This window comes from Carassius auratus, unplaced genomic scaffold (genome assembly GCF_003368295.1).
Source record: "Carassius auratus strain Wakin unplaced genomic scaffold, ASM336829v1 scaf_tig00216504, whole genome shotgun sequence".
Classification (NCBI taxonomy): Eukaryota; Metazoa; Chordata; class Actinopteri; order Cypriniformes; family Cyprinidae; genus Carassius; species Carassius auratus.
In genome coordinates this window covers 240,009-262,236 of record NW_020528604.1, presented here as the reverse complement: position 1 = coordinate 262,236, position 22,228 = coordinate 240,009, and the positions used below count along the sequence as shown (strand labels likewise).

Sequence of the window (22,228 nt, the reverse complement as noted above, 5' to 3'; positions counted from 1 at the left end):
AGTTCACCCCAGAATGAAAGCTTGCTCACTCTAATTCTGACGGCACCCATTCACTGCAGAGGTTCCATTGGTGAACAAGTGATGCAGTGCTACATTTCTACAAATCTGTTCTGATGAAGAAACAAACTCATCTGGGCTGAGGTCAACTAATTTTCATTTTTGGGTAAACTATTCCTTTTGACTAAGTATATGAAGAAAACTGGATTCTGGGAGCTCCCCTTTTACTACCTCCTAAACCCTTATAAAATGCCTTATAGTGCCACATTATAATTAACATTCCCAAAAGGAAAAAGTCACTGAGCACACAAGATCGTTGCAATAAAAGTGAGGGTTGCTAGATGCCCAGTTTTTTATTTTGCAGTGTTGTAACCTGAGTTAGACCAGAAACAATATGATTGGTTTTCAAGAGGCCAACCTTAATGTCCTCCAGCTATGAAGGTAAAATAATAAACAATGGACTAGGTAGCTAGCTTTATAAGCGCGAGCTAATTCCTCAAAGCTGAGAGCGATTAGTGCTGAAGTTCCTGAAGTGCACGGAGATAATGGAGTGTAAATAACCGACTGTTTTAGGATATCTATACACAAAAGATGGACAGCGAAGAGATGTATCCAAATTCTTAAGCGTGTTATTTTTGTAATATCATGCTGACATGATCTGTCATCTTTCAGAGCATCAGTCGCTCCTCTGAACTGTGTGCGCGCGGTCACTAGTGGGTGGTGTCAACACGCGCTATAAATAGGCTATACATTTTGCCTGACCGTTAAAAAAAGCTTTTTTTTTTCTTTTCACTTGAGGCTTTTTCAGAGATGAAGAAGGGGATGCTCAGAAGTGGTTTGTGGACTGAAGTGAAAATGTTTTGGAAGATATTTTTAATTTAGAAACTCGGATACCGCGTCTGACAACTTGTTCACATCTCGGTCGCGCGCTCAGTGAGGACTCTGGCAAAATGGCAAAAAGGTTTCCTGTTGCTCTTTTGTTAATTGTGAGCTTGTTAAACATTTTCACCGTGGGTAAGTGGTCCAACTATACTGGACCTCTGTTTTCTTGTGAGTTTTACATGAGTAAAGTGGGTTTAAAATTTATATGAGCAATTACCAGTTTGTTATTTGACTAGTTTTAAGTTCTGTCAATCCTGTACTGTGTGTCATTAAGTCCTTATGACTTTCCTCATTATCGACTGTTATATGGCTAATTGGCGGGTGCATCTCAACATGACCAGATCACAAGACATTGTAACATGCTGGCTTTAATTTGAATTTAATTTAAATACGCTTAATATGCATTGTCATGAATATTAAGCACATATTAATTTTCTTTGCTCAATAGTGTAATGCCTTTGCCTTTGCTCAATAGTGTAATGCAATAGTGTAATGCAATTATAATATGAGGAAAGTATATATATATATATATTTAATTAATCTACATGTATTATTATTATTATTATTATTATTATTATTATTATTATTGTGCATTGAAACAATAAACGTGTATTGCATTACGTTGTCATTAATTATAATCTAATCAGAATAACAGTATTTACACAAAACCAAAAGTCACAAATATAATTATTGTCTTAAATAGACATAATTTGCACACAGACACATTTAAGTGTGCTTGGACATTAGCTATGTCCTCCTCTGATGATTGGTTATCATTCGAATTAAAGGTGCATCATTATCCCGGACAGGAGACCTGCACTCATCTCCAGTCTCCTCTGATGATCTGAGCAGTGTTGTACATCAGCAGACAGAAGCAGAGCTCATTTCAGCATCACGCACCCACACAAGAGCCAAGCGCTGTACCTGCTACTCCTTTAAGGACAGGGAATGTGTGTATTACTGTCATCTGGGCATCATCTGGATCAACACCCCACAGTGAGTGCATAAAATTTTTTTTTTAATAGTCAATTTGGCAAACATATTTGGTCACAATATACATAAAGTGTGTACTTTAAAGGTAAAACATTCCGCAGAAACAGACATTCCCTCCTCTGAATGTGGTATTGTTGGTTTGGTCTCGAGAGAGGTGAACAAAATGATCCCCTGGGAACGCACATTCCATGCATGAGATCAGGGCAAGGTCTCTCAGTCATCCTGAACAATCTGTTTTCATAGTTTCATGTTCAGGCCTGTGGCTGGATGAATGATCAACCCTGTGACCCTTATATTCAGGACAGAAGCATTGAGAGTTATTGGATATGGTTGTTCTGTCCGTTTTTTCTTTTTCATTCTATTGGACCAATATTGTTTTCCATTAAGACTCATAGAACGCTAAGTAGTTATAATTTAGCTTGGATTAAAAAGTGGAATAAGGAAAAACAAATAATACAGTACAGCCTGTAAAATTATGCATTTTATTATTAGGTATGCTAAAACATATAATTTAATAAAAAATATAAAACACTAATATTTACATTACACTTTTTTATATTTGCATTTGAGTAAATTATATTAAATTCAATTCATAAATATATTTTTAAATAATATATTTAAATATTTATTTATTTATTTTTATCTTCAAATCTTTTGTAAAATTATAAATGTCTTTACTGTCACTTTTGAACAATTTAATGCATCTTTGCTTAATAAAAGTTTTAATTTATTAAAAAATTTTACACAGCTGTTGACAACATTAATAATCATCAGAAATGTTTCTTGAGTACCAAATCAGCATATAAGAAGGATTTCTGAAGGATCACGTGACACTGAAGACTGGAGTAAATTACATTTCAAATATATATATATATATATATATATATATATATATATATATATATATATATATATATATATATATATATATATATATAGTTTAAATTGTAAAAAAATATATATATATATTTCTTAATATTACTATTTTTGCTGTATAAAATGTAAAAAATCGTTCTGATCTTCTAAAAATGTTGAATTGCAGTATACTATAATAATATGCACATCATAATTCTACCTATTTAACTAATGGTTGAATTGTAAAATATTATATTTAGTATATATATGGAATTTTATAATTCAACCGTGACTTAAATAAATGTTAGTATTTTGACTGAAGGATTGTCATTGATTTAATGGTGTCTGCTCTTTAAATTATACAACGACTGTCCAACTTGAGTTTCTGCAATACTTACCACAGGCATAGTTTGACACGACTGTGTTTCCATGGTAACAGTTACTGTCCATGGTGCTGATGCAATAGAAGCAGAGGATTCGCAAAAATTAGAGTTCGAATGAGAACACTTTTTCTCACAGCCAGCACAAACAGTATATGTACAATAAAAAATAATAAAAAATGGCTCGCCAGAAAAAAAATACTAAAATGAGGCCATACCTAACGCTCCTTAACACTCTCTATTCAATATGATTCCACAGCCAGCAAACATATGATTAAAATATATTTATAAACATGCAGCCATGAATGAGTTATCACTATTTAGTTAAAAACATGAGAGATCGCCACAGGACTTTTAGTAGAGTGATTCAGACTGACGCTGAGCTATTTAAACTATGACTTACAATGTGTTGTGGCACATCACTCACCATTGATATTGACAGGCGATCCTTCAGGAATTCAGCTCAGACCCCTGACTTAAATGGTCAACATGAGAGCAAACAGTTGTGATGTGAGATGAGAGGCATGCGTTCTGAAGAAAGTGGCTGGAGATCAGAGAGAAGCTCATATAAAGTGCGTGGAAGCCTTCCCAGATGAGTCTGCAGAAAGATTTTTGGCCCTTGTTCCAACCCATCACTAGAGACAGCCTCTTGTGGTTTATCTCCAAGTGTTAATGCAATTCCAGCTGTGTTTTAAATGTAACAGATTTCTTTCCTCTTTTAGAGCTTCTACAATAATAAAAACACACCATACTTTACAAAGTTTCAGGTTTTAAAGGGATTTCCCACCTGTGTGACTTTCTTTCTTCTGTGGAACATAAAGGAAGAAATTTTGAGAAGTTGTTTCAATGTTGTTGTTTTTTCGTCTTTAGTTTTTTTGACCATGCAATGTAAGTCAATAGTAACTAAATCTGTTTGGTTACCAACATTCTTCCAAATATCTTCTTTTGTGTTCAGCAGTAGAAAGAAAGTCATACAAGTTTGGAATAACATGAACATAGATGACGACAGAATTTGAAACTATTTTTAAGCTATTTAAAGTACACTGGCTTTAAAGGTTTTGGCTTCAACATTTTTTGAGATGAATAAATTAATACTTTTATTCAGCATGGATGCATTAAATGTATGAAAAGTGACAGTAGAGTAAGTTTATAATATATATATATATATATATATATATATATATATATATATATATATATATATATATATATATATATATATACAGTAATATTAAGCAACACAACTGTTTTCAGCATAAAAATAATAATAATAAATCTTATTAAATAATATACAAAATGTTTCTTGAGCAGCTAATCAGCACATTAAAATTATTTCTGAAGACTTGAGTGATGTTGCTGAAAATTGCATCACAGGAATAAATTACATTTTAAAATATATTCAAATACAAAGCAGTTATTTTCAATTCTAATTTAATTTCACAATATTACACTTTTTACTGTATTTATTATCAAATAAATGGTGCGCATAAACAACCTCACCGCTCCAAACCTTTGAACAGTAGTGTATGATCTCCTGAATCTGGTTTGGTCGTTTGTGTTTTTGCTAGTTTATGTCTGAAATCCATCAACAGATTCATAACAGAATTGTTATATCTGACTGGACAGTGTTCATCTGTTTCTTATGCCAGAGTGAGTTCAGCCCAAACGTGTGCCATATGTGGAGTGATTTAAATTTTAATGAGCTGTTTGGCATGATTGTGAAGATCTGGCTCGTCTTTTATGGCTTTGTTGTCTGTGATGCTTATACACAATCAAAGCTATGTTTTAGCATGATTTACCAGCCCACCTGTTGTCACAAAAGCAATGCCATACCTCTTCAGTTTCACTACTGAATATTTGTGCACGGGAGAAAAGGGAACAGCGACTTAATATGTTAGTCATATGCAAACTTAAGTTGGCATGAAAGACAACTACGGCACATTTCTTGTGAAAAATACTGAACAAAAAGGCCAGATGAGTGCTGGAAAGTATCAGGAACGACAACCACATTTAAATGCAATTAATGAATCCCTTAAATCATTCCAGAGTCAGTCTTGAATTTGTTATGATTGCCGTTGTGTTTCCAAAGCAATTTTGAGCTCTAGTGACATGTGGATGGCAGCAGTTTTATGCATTTAGTATCAGATATGTTTGACCGATTGTTTATTATTATTCTTTCATTTTGTCTTTTCAGAACTAACTGTGCAAAGAAACACTTGAATTAATTTTCTCTTTTGGGGGAAATGGTTCTCAAAGGGTTAGTTTGATGTCATTCCAACCCTATAAGACTTTGGTTAATCGTCAAAACACAAATTAAGATTTAAAAAAAAAACAAAAAAAACAGAGTAGTTTCTGTCCCTTCACTGAAAGTCTAGGTAACCAAAACTCAGAAGTCCCAAAAAGGTAGTAATAGCATTATTTACCTTTATATATACAATGATTGACACATGCATAGAGCTCATCAAATATGATAAACACAGAAACCCAAACATGTGATGTACAAGAACCAATGAGGTTTGTTCTAGCATGTGACACAAGCATGAGCTTTTGTATTTAACATATGTGACCCTTGACCAATGCAAATTACTAATCAAAAATTCAGTTTTTATGTATTTATGGTAGGAAAATTACAAAATATATCCATGGAACATGATGTTTACTTAATATCCTAATGATTTTTGCCTTTAAAGAAAAAATCTATAATTTTGACCCATACAAATCATTTTTTGGCTATTGTTACAAATATACCCCAGCGACTTATTACAGCGATAGTAAGACTAATCACATATGTGATTCAATTTATGCTGTGTGTTTACAGTATATGTGAATTAAAGCTTAAATAAATCTGTTCATCATATAAAGCTGGATGAAACTGTTTATATTGATTATGGACAACTTTTAAACTTATTTGGTATTAGTTCATTTTAACCAAGTCATATAGGTTTCAAACAACACAAGGGTTAGTGCATTATGACAGAATTTACTTTTTTTTATTACTATTATTATAAAAAATCGTGAAATGCCCAAAATAAGAGCATGTTTTGTCTGTCTGCAGGCGCACAGTCCCGTATGGCATGTCCAGCTACCGCAGCCCTCAGCGACTGAGACGCTCCAGTGGGACAGGAGCGAGGGTGCTTCATCGCTGCACATGTGCAGAACACAGTGATGCCCAGTGCTTCAACTTCTGTGATGCAAGGTACACAGAACTAGTTCATAAGCAAAATTATTTATTTTATTTATTTATTTGTTTCATCATCTACATAATTAAGCAGCAAAAACGAAGCTGAATGTAGTCAATAATAACTCATTTATATCACAGGGGAAGATATAATAGTGAATTTTTTTCCGTGTTGATAAATTCTCAGATTCTAAAGACAGCCGTACCTTTTTCTATATTTCTGATTCCATCATTATGTGTGATCATGTTTAATGGTTATTTTTTATTTTTATTTGAAAGAACAGAGAATGTACCAGACAGAAGATTGATAGGACGTTCACCTGGGTAAAAACAGGTCACCGCGTGAGCCTCTGAGATCAGGACTGATGATCAGCATCAAACTGGGCACCTAACTAGGTGGTTTTGGATTTTTACTGACTTGGCTCAAAATCGCCCCCACATTCCTCACCGTGTTATGTTTCCTGGAACGCCCTTGATTCATCTGGTCCACGGTAACAAGTGAATTCTTTAGAAAACTCTTTGCAGATTTCGGAAGCGTATCTGGACCTGCGTCTTTGCTTCAAGGGTTATGTCCACTTGTTTCAGCTTGACTTTATGTCTAATATTCAGTGGGTGTCCTTGAAATTAGGAGGCTTGTAAATTGACCTGTAAACTACACTCTGTATTATCTCCACCTTGTGGGCTGATTTTCAGAGAACATGCACTGAGGCTCCTACACTTTGGTTGATAGCAGAAAATGAAACATTGTAACTCCGTTGTTGTGGATGAACTGATAGGAGCTCTAAGTCTCCAGAGAAAAAGATTCCTAGATTAACCGCAGCAATTTTCAACCTCCTGAAATCATCCTCTACATTTTTGCTCACTCCAACAAAATGTATCCCCTCTCCACAACTAGACATGACATTTTATATACCTAAGATAGTTTTGAGCTCAAATGTTATTATTCACGCATGAAGTTATGTATATATGTATATATGTATGTGTGTTTGTTTGTGTGTGTGTGTGTGTGTGTGTTTGTGACCCTGAACCACAAAACCAGTCTTAAGTTTACATTTTTCAAAATTGAGATTTAAACATCATATGAAAACTGAATATATAAGCTTTCTCATTGATGTATGGTTTTTCTTTGGACAAAAAAAAAAAAAAAAAAAAAATTCTAAATATTGCGAAAAACACCTTTAATGTTTTCCACATTTATTCTTAGCAATTCATATTATTAATCAAAAATTAAGTTTTGATATATTTACAATAAGAAATTTACAAAATATCTTAATTGAACATGATTTTTACTTAATATCCTAATGATTTTTGGCATAAAATAAAAATCGATAATTTTGACCCGTACAATATTTTTTTGCCTATTGCTACAAATATACCCCATCAACTGGTTTTGTGGTCTACGGTCACAAATATGCTATATACCAAATATGCCAGGTACCAAAACATAAAAAAAAACTACATTAAGCACCTTTGGATAGCTTATCAGTAATAATAATTTGTTGTAGTTTCACTTTGTAAACAAATATTTTCATATTTATAAATGCTTTTGGTCATTTTACAATGTTATTAATGACAAGCTTGATTTATCTTAGCTTTTAATCTTGCATTTTACCAGTTCTGTATCATCTAAGGTGTTTCCTTAACCATGTTTAGCTTTCAAACTAACTGCAAGTTGCCTTGGTCAGTTTTCCTTTAAAGATGTAAATCATTGCTGACAAGAAAGTGTTTTGATAAAAGCTGGCTGCCTATGAAGCACAAAGACAGTCTTTTAAAACCAGTTCTATAAGGCTAGAAAACGGGCTGTGAAGAAAATGTTAGGAAAACTATTACACCCATAATGCACTGGGCTCAATTTGACTATTCGTGATAATCGAGGGATACAAAAATGAGGAAGTACGATCTGTAGATCAAAAGTCTACACCCCTATACATATTTTAAATATAGGGTTTTTTTCTGCTTTATTACAAAACCTAATATTATTTCACAGTACATACATTTTATAGTATGTTCATTATGTTCATAAATTACTGTGAGCCATCCTCAAATGAATAGTGTTTGCAGAAACATGAATGCTAATGAAAATATTCGGCAGACGTAAATGTTGTAAAGTACAAAGAAGATAGAGTTTATTTCTGTTTATTGACACAATAGTCTTTGTGTCATCGTTTAATGCCAGCCTAGTTTTTAAGGTATATATGACATGACATGATAACATAGCATATGACCCAGCCTGTATGTTTGATTTATTTTCAGAAGATTACAATTATATATATATATATATATATATATATATATACACACAAACACATACAGTACACTTTTTTATTTAAATATATATTTATTTTTATTTAATGCTGTTTCAGCGCTGTGCTTGTTCAGATTTCTTGTTGACATCAACTGGAAATTTCATCTGCCACTCTTTAATGTTTTTCATATGCCAGTTTTTAATGACTTTTGTACATAGTTTACATAGGACTTTCTGATCTAAAACATTCTCAGTATGTCCCCTTGCTTTTCTTGAAACTTGAGCGTTTAGCTTAGGCAGTAGAAATTGTGTGTTTTGCATTATGCATAAAATTCTTAGCACAAACATCATATCAGAACCCCTCATGTGTGTCAGATATGGAAGGCCCAAAGAAGTTTTTACAACATCCTACAAAAACCAGGATGTTTCAACAACTATAACTGTTTGAGATGTTGGATGAAAAATTGTTTTGCCTGAGAAATTGCAATTATAGCAAAGAATGTGCTGATGGTATTCTGTTTTTTATGACATTCCATTCGTGAACAAAAACATCTGATTTTGTGAGAAGTGGCATATAGTAGGATTGTGCATAAGAACATTTCATCTTTGTTTTTGAATATTGTAAATGCACTGAATATTGTAAAATCAGTGCAGTCGCTATGTGCTGCTGCTGTGGCTTAAAGGGGGTTAAATTAAAATATTGACAGCATGCATGTCCTTCAGTTTGTAAAAATAAAGACAAAACAATTGTTCAATAATGCACTTACAATAAAAATGTAAAGCTAAACAATGCTTTAAATAACTTTACATTTTATTAATTCAAATGTGGGTTTTATTGAAATATGCTGTCATAAAGTCTGTTTTCTATAGTAGTTTATGTTAAAATGTGTTTTATTGTGATGTCAAAGCTGTATTTTCAGTATCATTACTCCAGTCTTCACTCACATGATTCTTCCGAAATCATTCTAATATGCTGATTCACTGCAGGAAACATTTATTATTATTATCAATATTGAAAACAGACTGAAAAAAATAACTTGTAGATTTTACTTTAAATTTACTTAAGAGTGTTAGTGCAAATTGTTACGAAGATTTTTTAAAAGTATTGAACCAAGTAAAATCTACTTAACTACGTTAGGTAAATTTAGCAAAGGAATTAACATAGCCAGTTAAAGTTTGATGAGCAGTGTTGGGGCTAGTTACTCAAAAAAGTAATATATTACATATTACATATTACTCTCAAAAATAGTAATGCCTTACTTTACTTTATTACTCCCTGGAGAAAGTAACTAGTTATATTACTAGTTATATTACTAGTTACATCTTTTTTTCTTAATTACTCTATGATTGCCTGAGATGCATCAGATGGGGGGAGAACATACAAAGGAGGAGTGTTCTTTAGGGTCTTTATCAGTGGCGGCTCCTGCCAATTCTCTCAGGGGGGACAAATGTTTGCTCTATTAATGAGGATAGGTCACCCATTCAATTGATAAATTAACGGGTAGTTAAAGATGTAAAGGGAACCGAACTACTGTAGTATTAATTAAAATAAACTGACATTAGGAATCAATCTCTTGCACTCCTTATTTTTCTATATCCGTGTTAACACTATTCAGCAGCATATGAAGACTAACACCAGGATGTGGTTTTTCCAAAAAATACTTTTTACTTTTCGATTTCAGTTTAATAAGAAATAATTGAAGTCACATAAATCACTGTTTACACAACTCACTTATATTACTGCTCGTCAGTACACCTGTTCTCTAATCAGCGGTTAATTCCATCAGGTGCGTGATTTCACATAGAGCAGCTGTTACTACACAGAGCCGTTATTAACTGAGAAGATGCGCAAATCCACGTTCATTTTCAGCGTTTATTGGCACGGTTGTATGAACATATGGTTCACGCACCTGATGGAATAAACCGCTTTAGAGAACCGGCTTTACTGAGATGCGCATTAACGAGCGGCCGATCGTGATCGGAGCACTCCTACAAAATAATTACTGAATCTCCACCCGTCGAAACTAGCTTTCTGTTGCTGGGAACCTTCCTCTGAAAAAGAGCTTGCCGTTGTTGACGCTTCCATTTTTCCCCATCTGTCTGAGCGTGCCGCTCTGCTGCCGGCTGTCGACCAATCAGTGATGGTAAATGATACCTCGTGCCAAACCCAGACCAATCACTGTTCCATTCACGCCCTCCTTCCCTTCCCTTCTGTTCTCTGTGTTGTGTGCCTTGTGTGTGATGAAGGTGCTACTGGCAAATGTAACGCAAGTAACTAGCTTGGGAAAACTGTAATAATATTACCATTTTCAGACGAGTAATGCCTTACACTACTAGTTACTGAAAAAAGTAATATTATTACAGTAACGCGTTACTTTGTAACGCGTTACACCCAACACTGTTGATGAGTAATATCTACGTAGTTATTTACTTAAATGCAGTACTCCAGTACACTCTTCTTAGTTTCTAAAATTTACTTTAACAATGTAACACTGGAAATCACCCATGCTATATAAGCATATGATTCACTTGCAAACATGCACGTAAGCAAGCAGACAGCTTGTTATCCTTCAGAGATAATATTACCACTTGTTGAAATTATTACCCATCTGAATGCAGAGGCCTCAATACGTGGTCCACCAAACACAATGACGGTAACAATCAGTGGGTAGTGTTTATATATAAATGGATCATTTAGAGTAGAAAATAAACTCCAGATGTCACAAAACAGTACGCTGCTAAACCTAACAACAAAAACAACCATAAAACAGTGTAAATACAACTCAAAAACAGTGAAAGATTTTATATTGAATATGAATGAATATTTAATTTAATTATTCATGCCCCAGTGCGTGATGGGAAATAAGGGATCATAACTTTGATATGTACTTAAAGAATCCTTATAAACATAAACAATTCCAAGTAAAATATAATTAACTAAATTATTTTATGTATAAATTGGATTCTTTGATGAATCAAAAATTTTAAAGATCATCATTTATTTGAAATAAAATGATTTAGTAAAATTATAAATTTCTTTACTTTCACTTTTGATTTAATGCACTCATGTATTAAAGTAGCATATTTATTAGTTTCTTCAAAACAATTACTGACCCCAAACTTTTGAACAGTTGTGTTTAAATATTTCCTATACCTAGAAGCCTCTAGAAGAAAGGCAGTCCTATAATTTTGTAACATGTCTTGCAACTTTCGATGTTTTTAAATGGATTAATCAGTAAAGACGGTTTATATCACAATAGCACACCTGTTCTGTATTTGAATTTTTAAAGAACTGTTTCTTAGATCAATAAGTTCAAAGAGGATGCAGTAATAGCATTACAGAGAATACATTTAACACCTGTAGTCTTTTTTGCATACTCATCAACTATTAATGTCTATGGTAAAATTTCACATATAGGGACTTGACTAATATATGGATTAATTCAACAGAGCTTAATCACAGTCCTTTTGCAGTTGCTGTTCCAGCATGCCTCTTGTTTTCATGCATGCACCGGTGCACAAATGGATCGTTTTAAAACAAGAGCAAAGTAATTGCTTTTTGGCATAAAGGGAATTTTTTGATCTCCTTGTGGCAATCTTTCACAGACAATTAAGCATGTTGTCTTGATGATTGACAGTCTCTGCGGCTGGAGCTATCAAATTCATTCCAGAAGCAGCTGACTGGAGTAATTTTATAACAAGTCATCGGTCCTCAGATGCATGAATTTGAGACACGTATCGTTGACCGAAAACACCTGCAGGTCCCCAACCCTCTTGACCGAAGCCAATGCAGTGAGGAGTGCTGTCTTCAGCGACAGAAACTTAAACTCTACTGACTGCAGAGGCTTGAAGGGCTCCTGCTTCAAGTCCGTCAGGACCATGGGGAGATCCCTAGAGGGTACCAGATGAGGGCGCGTAGGGTTCAGCCTCCTTGCCCCCTAAGGAAACTGATGACCAGGTCATGCTTCCCAAAGGACTTGCCATCTACTGCATCGTGATGTGCAGCAATAGAGGCAACATACACTTTGATAGTGGAGGGAGACAGCGTTCGCTCCAGCCCATCTTGCAGAAAGGAGAGCACAACCGCGATCGGGCATCTACGAGGGTCTTCCTGGCAGGAAGTACACCAATCGACGAACAGGTTCCACTTCAGCGAGTAGGCATGCCTAGTAGAGGGCGCTCTAGCTGAAGTGATGGTGTTTACTACCGCTTGAGGTAAACCCCTTAGAACCTCCGCGTCCGGCCAGAGACCACACATGGAGATTAAACAGGTCTGCGCGCAGGTGCCAGAGGGTGCCCCCTCTCTGAGAAAGGAGATCCTTCCTCAGGGGAATACGTCAACGAGGGGCTGTCACGTGCTGTCACGTAGAGCATTAGTTCTGGAAACCAAGTCCGATTGGGCCAGTATGGCGCCACTAAGAGTATCTGCTCCTCGTCCTCCCTGACATTGCAGGTACCGACCTCAGATGCTTCTGACTCCAAAGGAGGAGATGGTGGGTGAGTTGCGACACGCAACGGGAGTGCAGACCACCTTGGTGGTTGATGTATGCAATGGTCGCAGTGTTGTCCGTATGGACCAGTATGTGCTTGTTGCGTAGCCACGATCTGAAGTGGCACAGAGCAAGCAACACCGCCAGCAACTCGAGGCAATTGATATGCCACTGCAGGCGAGGCCCTGTCCAGGTGCCTGACGCTGCATGCCCGTTGCACATGGTACCCGAGCCGATGGCATAGGCATCTGTTGAAACAACAACATGCCTGGACACTTGCAGTAGGGGAACCCCTGCCCATAGAAAAGCAAGGTCTGACTGCGCTCTCATATGAAGCAACCCGAGCGGCTTGACCGCGGCAGCGGGAGCCATTTGCCCCAGCAGCTTCTGAAACTGTTTCAGTGGAACCATCTTCCTGTCTCGAAATGACTCCAGGCAGTTCAGCATTGACTGAGCATACTCTGTCGAGAGACGCGCCGTCATGCTGCCTTCACGACCTTGGTGAAGACATGAGGCAACAGGGAAAGCCCAAAGGGGAGGACCTTGTACTGATATGCCCGCCCCTCGAACGCAAAGCAGAGAAACGGCGTGTGTCGGGGGAGAATGAGACATGAAATTACACTTCCTTCTGGTCGATAATTGCGAATCAATCTCATGGACGAACACATTGAAGGATACATCTCTGTGTAAACATCCTGAATGGGAGCTTGTGAAGGGCCTGGTTCAGGACATGCAGGTCCAGGATTGGCCATAACCCACCACCTTTCTTGGGTACAATGAAGTACGGGCTGTAAAACCCTGACTTCATATCGGCTGGAGGGACCGGCTCTATTGCATCCTTTGCCAGCAGGACAGCAATTTCCGCTCGCAAGATGGGAGCATCTTTGTCCAGCAAAGAGGTGAACCGTATGCCCCTGAACTTGGGGGGATGCCGGGCGAACTGAATCGCATAGCCGAGTCTGATGACTTTCGTAAGCCTGCGAGATGCTGCGCCTCATGCACCTTCATCCTGGCCCTCTTGAGACCCAGAGAAACCGGAAACTGCTGTTTTGTTGAATGTTTGGGTACCACTGGCTGGGGAAACAAAAGGATTTTCTCCGCCCGGCCCTCCTCCAGGGGAAGGAGTGGTGCCTTGACCATCTCCTGAAGAGCAGGATCCTGATACTCCAGGTCACCCGGAGGCAGCAGGAGGGCACCCTCGGCGACGAGCAGGTGAAGGAGCTGCAACCGGCAGCTGGGTGATGGCAGCAGTGGGCCGCCGGGGCAGGATGTGTCTGATTACCTCCGTCTGCTTCTGTGCAGCGGAGAACTGTTGGGCAAAGCTCTCCACCGCGTCGCCGAAGAGGCCAGCCTGGGCGATTGGAGAGTCCAAGAAGCGGTGCTTCCGCCAGGGTTAGCCAAAGGTGGTGTTCCTGGACCACCAAGGTGGACATCGTCAGAACTACCCTCGTGCAGCTGCTTTAACGCCTTGCCCTGGTAGACCTGCAGGAGGGCCATGGTGTGCAGCGCAGAGGCGGCCTGTCCAGCAGCTCTGTAAGCCTTGGCTGTCAGTGCGGACAAGAACTTACCGGTCCTGGATGGGAGGCATGGATTACCCAAACAGGCGGCAGTGCTTGGCGAGCAAAGCTGCATCGTAATAGCACGCTCAACTGGGGGGATCTCCACATACCCATTAGACGCCCCGCCGTCGAGGGTAGTGAGGAGGCACTAGATCTGTTTCGGGCAGAAAACAGGACCTAGTGATCTCTTCATGCACTTCCGGGAAGAATGGAACCGGAGGTGGCTGCCGACAATCGGCGTTCGGTACCGCCAAGAACAGGATGCGCGATGCAAAACTCGCACGCCAATGTACATTTGCTCGTTTTGTTAACACTCGTAGGTGATTCATCTCTCTAGCAAGATCCCCGTTGACATGACTGACAGAACGGGAAATACAGCTCATAAGGCAAACTTTAAATACTGGCATGAACAAAATAATATATAGGCATTTAGTGATAGGCATTACAGACATAGAAAATGATAGGTTGTGGTTTGGGGTTGGTAAAATGTAAATAGTCTTTTATGCATATTTTATACACACATATATATATATATATATATATATATATATATATGGAGGTTGATATATATTTATATGCACACACACACACACACACAGTAGTGTTATAAAAAGGTATAAAATACTAATATTACAAAATTAAGAATTTTCAGCATCATAACCCCAATCTTCAGTGTCACATGGTTTAGGACTCATTCCCACAACATGTTTATTTGTGGCCACGATTTACTAATTTGTCCCCTCATTTTATTTAAATATATCTATTGTGGCCATGAATTAACTTTTCATTTCCACAACATGTATTTCCGTGGTCACAATTTGTTAATTTGCTCCCTTGTTGTAGTAAATTGTGTCCACGTTGTACTAATTTGTTCCCTCATTTTGACTGAACTAAAACAAGGGAACAAATAAGTGAACTGTGGCCATAATTAAAATAAAAGTCTATGAACGTGTTCTTAATTCATGGCCACAAAAAAAAAATGAATAAAAATAAATCTTACTGACCCCAAACTTTTAAACAGTTGTGAGACGTGGAAATTCAATTTAAATTCACTCTCTTGAATTGAAAGGGAGTCGTTGTTCATGATATTAAGAATGCCAACAACCCAACATAAATATCTGTCTTCATTTTTTGGTCAGATTGGTCCCCGTTTTGTAATTGATCTTTTATAAGTCAACTATGCTTTATTCTAAAACTGAAATAATAGTTTGTATACTGGTATAAAATTAATGTTCCACTTTCATGCTCATAAGGCCTGTTGAAAGTTCTGCTTTTCAGTTCATTTTGGTTATTAATTGGCAACTGTTCGACAGCTGCCTCAAGGAGAGAGTCTGGCTCCAAAAGTATAAAGATGTCCCTTCAAACCACTAAGGAGAGAGTCAAATTACATTAAGGTTGGTTAGAGGGTTTTGGCCACACATACCAGTGTCTGGAGCCATGTCTCAGCGTCTGATAACACTGCAGTAGTAATTGGGGGAAAAAATCAGTCACAGCATTTCGTAGGAGCATTCGGAGGTTGACTCAATATCCCAAAGCTGAAAATTGTTTCTTTCGGAGTTCCAGAAAACACGCAGGTTGTTTTTCTCACATTTTCCCTGACCAGAGCACCAAAACCACAACCTCAAACCTGGACGGGACAGCATGAGAAGTTCATCCCTGCTGGGATCTTGCCCTGTTTGGGGCTGAGCTGTCAGGATAAAGACAGCACGCCATATCCTGGCCATAACACTGCTGTCCCACTCGGAGACAATTACCCTCCACGCCAACATTCCTCTTTAAATCCAACAATGCTTAGCGAAGCTCTGTGCTTGAGGACTCTGGACCACCGCCACAGAACAAGGAGGTTTTTCACAAGATGCTTTGTGTGTTTGCTTCACATAACTCCCGAGGAGAGATGGAGGAGGAAAAGCGTACCAGTGGCCATGGTTGGACTCGTACAGGTAATCCTTTCTCTATGTGGTTAAGGATTCTGCTGATCCACGGTGAAGTACATGACCCCTGAGCTTTACTTTGCTTTGAAGAGATGGCAGATTGGTTTTTATAGATAATTGTCCATCTGGAGAAAGAGTGTTTTGATGTAGGATTTTATGAGCTGAGAGGTTGAATCTGTTGAACAGCTGCAGTACATTATCAGCCTGCTGTGGTCGACATGTCCTGCCCTGGAGATACGGCTACACAGTCAATCACTCACTCACACAGTCCACGCTCATCATGGTCAAACTGCAAAACCCAAAACAAATATTGTGACTTGGGGACTTGGGGTGAAATTCTTAATTATTAAACATTTGCAAATGATATCACATGTTTCATATATTTCTTTAATAAAATGTGTTTCATGTGAGATCAAATAATCCAGTTCTTGCATTATTGGAAGATATATGGGAGTTATGATACAATTACGATTTTGCATTTAGCAGACGCTTTTATCCAAAGTGACTTACAGTGCATTCAGGCTATATATATTTTTATTATTATTACTAATATGTAATTAAAGATTAATTTGGACTGAGAATAATTAAAGGGTTTTGGGTGAAAACGGGGAGCTTTTTTTGTTGTTTTTTTACAAAAACATATCTTGAGGAAAAAATGCATGGATATTATAGTTAACTGAAATTAAAGAATTTGAAATGAAACAAAGTAATAATAAAATAATATATTAAAACTTTCAGCTATCTTTTTAAAAAAATTTCAGCTATTTTTTTCCCAACATATCTCATTTTCATTTAGTTTGATGCACTAAAATAAAAACTTTATCGAAAAAAAATAAAAATAAAAAATATATATATGTGCTTATAGAAATGACAAAAAATTAAATAAAAAAATGGAAAATGCAAACTATACAATTAAAAATTTAAATTATACACATTAATAAAGACTATGATAGTATTTCAATAATATATATATATATATATATATATATATATATATATATATATATATATATATATATATATATATATATATATATATATATATAAAACAAATCTTTCTTTTTTTTCTTTTTGGTATGAAATGGGTTTATGGGTTACTGGCATGAACAGTAGCTGTGGTATGAATCTTTGTTAGATTATTATTTTTAATAATAAAAATGTGTAGGGATCAGGGCCCACTAAGGGACTTTTTTTCAAGTTGCTTGAAAGAAGGCTTAAAATAATATAAAATAATTATATATATATAATGATCTTAATTAAATCGAGATTACTGTTGGAATATATGGAATAATGAGGGACCACTGACAGATGATCTGCTGCCTTTATTCTGCTTGATGTCTGTGTGCTTAATGTGTATCATCAAAAAATCACTCTTGAAAAGGAGTGTTTTCAGATTCCGTTGGTTTGGACAACTGATCTATATTAGAGAACATATATAGTAATATACAGATCAGTGGTTTGGACACATTTATGAAGGCCTAGTAATAAGTTCCATGCTTCTGTGTACGTGAAGATGGATCTTTTGTTTCCTTGGGGATCATATTATTTAAATAATGCTGCCATCTAGTGTACATATTCATGCTGTTTCCACCTTGGAGCATCCTAAATAATATATACTAAATAATATATACTGGGGAAAATAATGATTATCTTGTTTCTCCACTAAAAGCAAACTGAAGATAATATGTGTGAATGTAGTGGAGACAGAGCAGAGCGCTGGTCAACGCGTCACTACTGAATGGCTCGGTGGTTGCTGTGGCAACATATAGCCCACAGTTGTAGTGTCACGCGACATAAAAATAAGAGGGTGGCTTCTGAAACAAAGATTATATTATGTGCTTTATCTGAGACCTGCGCTTGACTGCTGATATAATTACCTAAAATTAGCTTTAGCACAGAGTTATGTGTGAGGCTTCAGCTTTAATCAGGTTTGCTGTAACAAACTTACCTAAATCAGCAGACAGCTGGACATAAAGGGGCCTACAGTTCACGGAGAAAAAAAGAAGGGTAAGTCTATTAGCTGCTGCTGTTTAATAAATTAAAATTAAATTAATGCATTTAGCAGACGCTTTTATCCAAAGCAACTTACAGTGCATTCAGGCTAACAATTTTTAATACCATGACATTCATTCAATCAAGAGCTGAACACTGTGGTTGTACAATCTGGGGTCTGTAAAATGTTATTATATCTTTTAAAGAGATTAAGTTGATTGTTATTATTCAGCTATAATGTTACCACCCCAATTCCAGAAAAGTTGGGTCGTTTTGTAAAATGCAATAAAATCAAGATCCTGTTATTTGTTAATTCTCTTTAACTTATATTTCATTGACAAAAGTGCAAAGAAAACATTTCCAAAGTCTTCGTAAATGTATTTTGTAAATATAAACCGACTTTGATTTTGATTGCTGCAGCACACTCCAAAAAAGTTGGGACGGGGCAAAATAGAAGTGAAAAGAATATCCAAATGAAACTCTTTTGAAAGCGGGTGAATTGGTAACAGCCGAGGGTATCATGTTATGGTATGTAAGGAGCATCTCAGTCTTTACAAGCAAAGCTTGATCATGGCTTCAACACTTTGTGCCAAATTTCATGAGAAAAGTATCAAACAAATCGATCAAAATCACATTTCTCAATGCAAAATCGCAAAGAAAGTAGGTCTTTCACCAGCTACCATACATAATATTGTGAAAAGATTTAGGGAATCCAGAGAGAAATCAGTCTGTGTAGGGCAAGGCAGGAAACAGCAGTTGAATGTGCATGGTGACCTTTGAACCCCATTATTTATGGCATTGCATAAGAAACCTTCATGCTGTAGTGTTAAATATAGTCACATGGGCTCAGGAGTACTTCAGTAAACCACTGTCACTTAACACAGTCTGCTGCTGCATCAATAAATTCAACTTGAATCTCTGTAACTCTGGAAAGAAGCTAAACATCAGTTCTCTGCAGTGATACCGCGGGATTCTCTGTGACCGATCTCATCTCAGACAGACAAAAAGACAGTGGAAATGTGTGCTGTGGTCAGATGAGTCCACATTTCAATTGGTTTCTGGGGAAAATGGATTACAAGTTCACAGTCCCAAAGACCAAAGGGACCATCCAGACTTTCATCAGGGACAGAGGCAAGAGCAAACATCTGTCGTGGTATGAAGCTGCAGCAGAGCAGACAGCATGGGTCACTAGCATATGTGCGAAGGCACCGTTAATATGGATGCATATATTGGGATTGTACAGAGACATGTATGAAGATGATGTCTTTAATGATAAATGCTTGGATATTAGATCTGCATGTGCTACAACAGCATGGTTTCTTAGACACGGAGCGAATGTACTAGATCAGTCCAGATCGGTCTCCTATTGAAAATGAATGACCGGTCATGAAAAGGAGAATCGGACAAAGATGATCACAGACTGAGCAGCTGAAGTCTTGTATCAAGCGAGATTGGACAAAAAACATATACTCAATTCCCAAACAATTAAACATTGTAAATAAAAGGAAAGTTGATGTGACAGAGTTAAACATGCCCTTGTCCCAACGTTTTTGAAGTGTGTTGCAGCCATCAAAATCACAATTTGAATTTGTTTATAGAAAGTTTGTCAGTGAAAACAATGGATTTTTTTTTGTGCTTTAGTCAGTTAAATAAAGGTTATGAACAAATAACATTCTTGATTTTATGCATTTCACAAAACATCCCAACTTATCTGTAACTGGGGTTGTAAAATGCATTAAATTGATGGCAAAAATGACAGTAAAGATGTTTCTAAAAAAAAAAAAAAATGTTCTTTTGAACTGTGGTCCTCAAGTAATCCTGGGAAGAGTCTCAAGGTTTCCAGAAATGGAAAAAAAATGTTTCTTGAGCAGCAAATTCTTGAACAGCAAAAATGTTAGAATGATTTCTGAAGGATCAAGAGACACTGAAGACTGGAGTAACCATGCTGAAAATTCAGCTTTCAGGAATAAATTACATTTAAAAAAAAAAATTTAAAATATGTTTTACAGTATTTCGATTAAATAAGTGCTGCCTTTGTAACCATTAGAGATTTATTTCAAATGCATAAAAAAGTCCTACAGACCCCAAACTTTTGAAACTGCATTTTTTAAATCATTTTATACTTTCTCTGAAGTTTAAACGTTAAACTGTTGTCTGTATTTACATATGAATGCATGACTGTATAAAAGGATAAAATGGCTTCCTTCTTAGGGAGGGAAGGAGTTGGATACGGTACAGATGTGGCCTGACCAACACCATACAGGACGTCCTAAACCAGAGACCAGAGTTTAAGAGAAGCCCAGGGAGCACCTGGATTACAATACTTTCCCAACACAGGTGGCACAATTTTTCTGTTTCGAAAACTCAGAGATATCATAGACTGGAGGAAGGTTTTTTTTTTACTCACCCTATCTTGTCTAAACCTGTATGCTGTTGTTGGTTTTAGGATGGGTCCCGCTCTGAAGAACAGAAAGACGAGGCTCAAGTTGAGATCTATGTCGCTCAGCGTTACATTGAGAATCCCTACCTCACAGCTGGTACATCTACTACTTTTAGCTTGAGTATATTTTCTTTATTTGATTTTACTCAACCTTTATTACTATTGCTAAATATATCACTTGATGTTTGTTATGTCATGTATGTTTATTATTTATCTCACCAGGGAGAAAACTTTACTTGAGAGTCTATGTTCTTGTAACATCAGTAAGTAAGCTATTTATTTATTTTTTATGAAAATGTTTTTCATAAACATGCATTGCTATTTTTCATCGTTAAAGTACTTTCTAATGCTGCAGTAGGAAACTTGTTTGAAAAAGTCATTACTTTTGCAACTTTTTCAGAAATTAAGGTACATTTACGCCATGTCGTAATTAGTTCAATTATGCGATTTTGATTTGTAAAAAGTTTTCATGTCCTTGTTGAAACTCATTCTGTAAACTGGAGAACATCCAGTTTGTTGTTTTGTAATTATGGTTCTCTCTCAGCAGCATAGACGATCAGTTTATCCTTTTCATACGTTTCTGAAATGCATTATATTTATATTACGCCCCATAGTAGAGTAATTAACTTGTTTATCCCCTTTAACCTTGATGTACACAGACGTTCATCTCACCAATGTTGCAGTGCAAAAAACAGCTCCTAATTAAGATCCTGAAAAGGTATGTTGGAAGTAACTGGACATACAGTACTATTATGTCCATGAAAATATGTTTTATTAAAGAGCAGTAATCTGTCTTCCTCTCTCTCAGGGTTGTAAGTGGCAGATGCAGCGGCTATGGCAGTATCTGACCGCTAAGCATGGTTTCAAGAATTTAATCCATCGCTTCTGATAAAAATAATAATAATAATAATAATAAATAACTCTTCCTCCAGTAAAAAAAGTCCATCCCCTGTTGTCCTTTCATATTAAAATATACTTTTTGTTTAGAACTGCTTTGGTTGGTTAACGGTGCTTGGTCTGTGCATATTTCTCTTTTGATTCAGATGAGATTCTCATTTGCATAGACTCTCATTCTGACGGCACCCATTCACTGAAGAAGATCCATTGGTGAGTAAGCAATGTAATGCTGTTCCGATAAACAAACTAAATTATGGATGGCCTGAGGGTGAGTAAAACTAATTTTATTTTTTGAAGTAAATATACTAATTAAAATGTATAGAAAAAAAAAAATGCATTTAGCAGACGCTTTTATCCAAAGTGACTTACAGTGCATTCAGGCTAACAAT

General features: G+C 36.5%; 1 protein-coding gene and 1 long non-coding RNA gene across 3 annotated transcripts; both read left to right on the top strand.

Moving 5' to 3' along the window:
• Window positions 1-303: 303 nt before the first annotated feature.
• LOC113098309 (endothelin-3-like) lies at window positions 304-7,308 on the top strand. Of its 2 annotated transcripts, none has more exons than XM_026263338.1 (4): window positions 304-1,011; window positions 1,689-1,875; window positions 6,163-6,303; window positions 6,565-7,308. In XM_026263338.1, the coding sequence occupies exons 1-4, from the start codon at window positions 948-950 to the stop codon at window positions 6,611-6,613; spliced, it is 441 nt and encodes a 146-aa protein (XP_026119123.1). In that variant the 5' UTR covers window positions 304-947; the 3' UTR covers window positions 6,614-7,308. The 2 variants fall into 2 exon arrangements, with proteins under 2 accessions (XP_026119123.1, XP_026119122.1); XM_026263337.1 differs by having other exon boundaries at window positions 1,668-1,875.
• A 10,500-nt stretch (window positions 7,309-17,808) lies between these two features.
• Window positions 17,809-22,166, top strand: LOC113098297 (uncharacterized). Its single transcript, XR_003288982.1, has 6 exons — window positions 17,809-18,517; window positions 20,714-20,839; window positions 20,949-21,039; window positions 21,165-21,205; window positions 21,602-21,660; window positions 21,751-22,166. It is a non-coding gene; the product is annotated as an uncharacterized LOC113098297 (long non-coding RNA).
• Window positions 22,167-22,228: the final 62 nt, after the last annotated feature.

Excerpts from the sequence above, each read along its gene's own strand:
- LOC113098309 (XM_026263337.1), top strand. The coding sequence starts at position 948 with ATGGCAAAAAGGTTTCCTGTTGCTCTTTTGTTAATTGTGAGCTTGTTA. Across the intron at positions 1,012-1,667 it reads GTTAAACATTTTCACCGTGG|GTGCATCATTATCCCGGACA; the intron begins GTAAGTGGTCCA and ends TTCGAATTAAAG. Across the intron at positions 1,876-6,162 it reads ATCTGGATCAACACCCCACA|GCGCACAGTCCCGTATGGCA; the intron begins GTGAGTGCATAA and ends GTCTGTCTGCAG.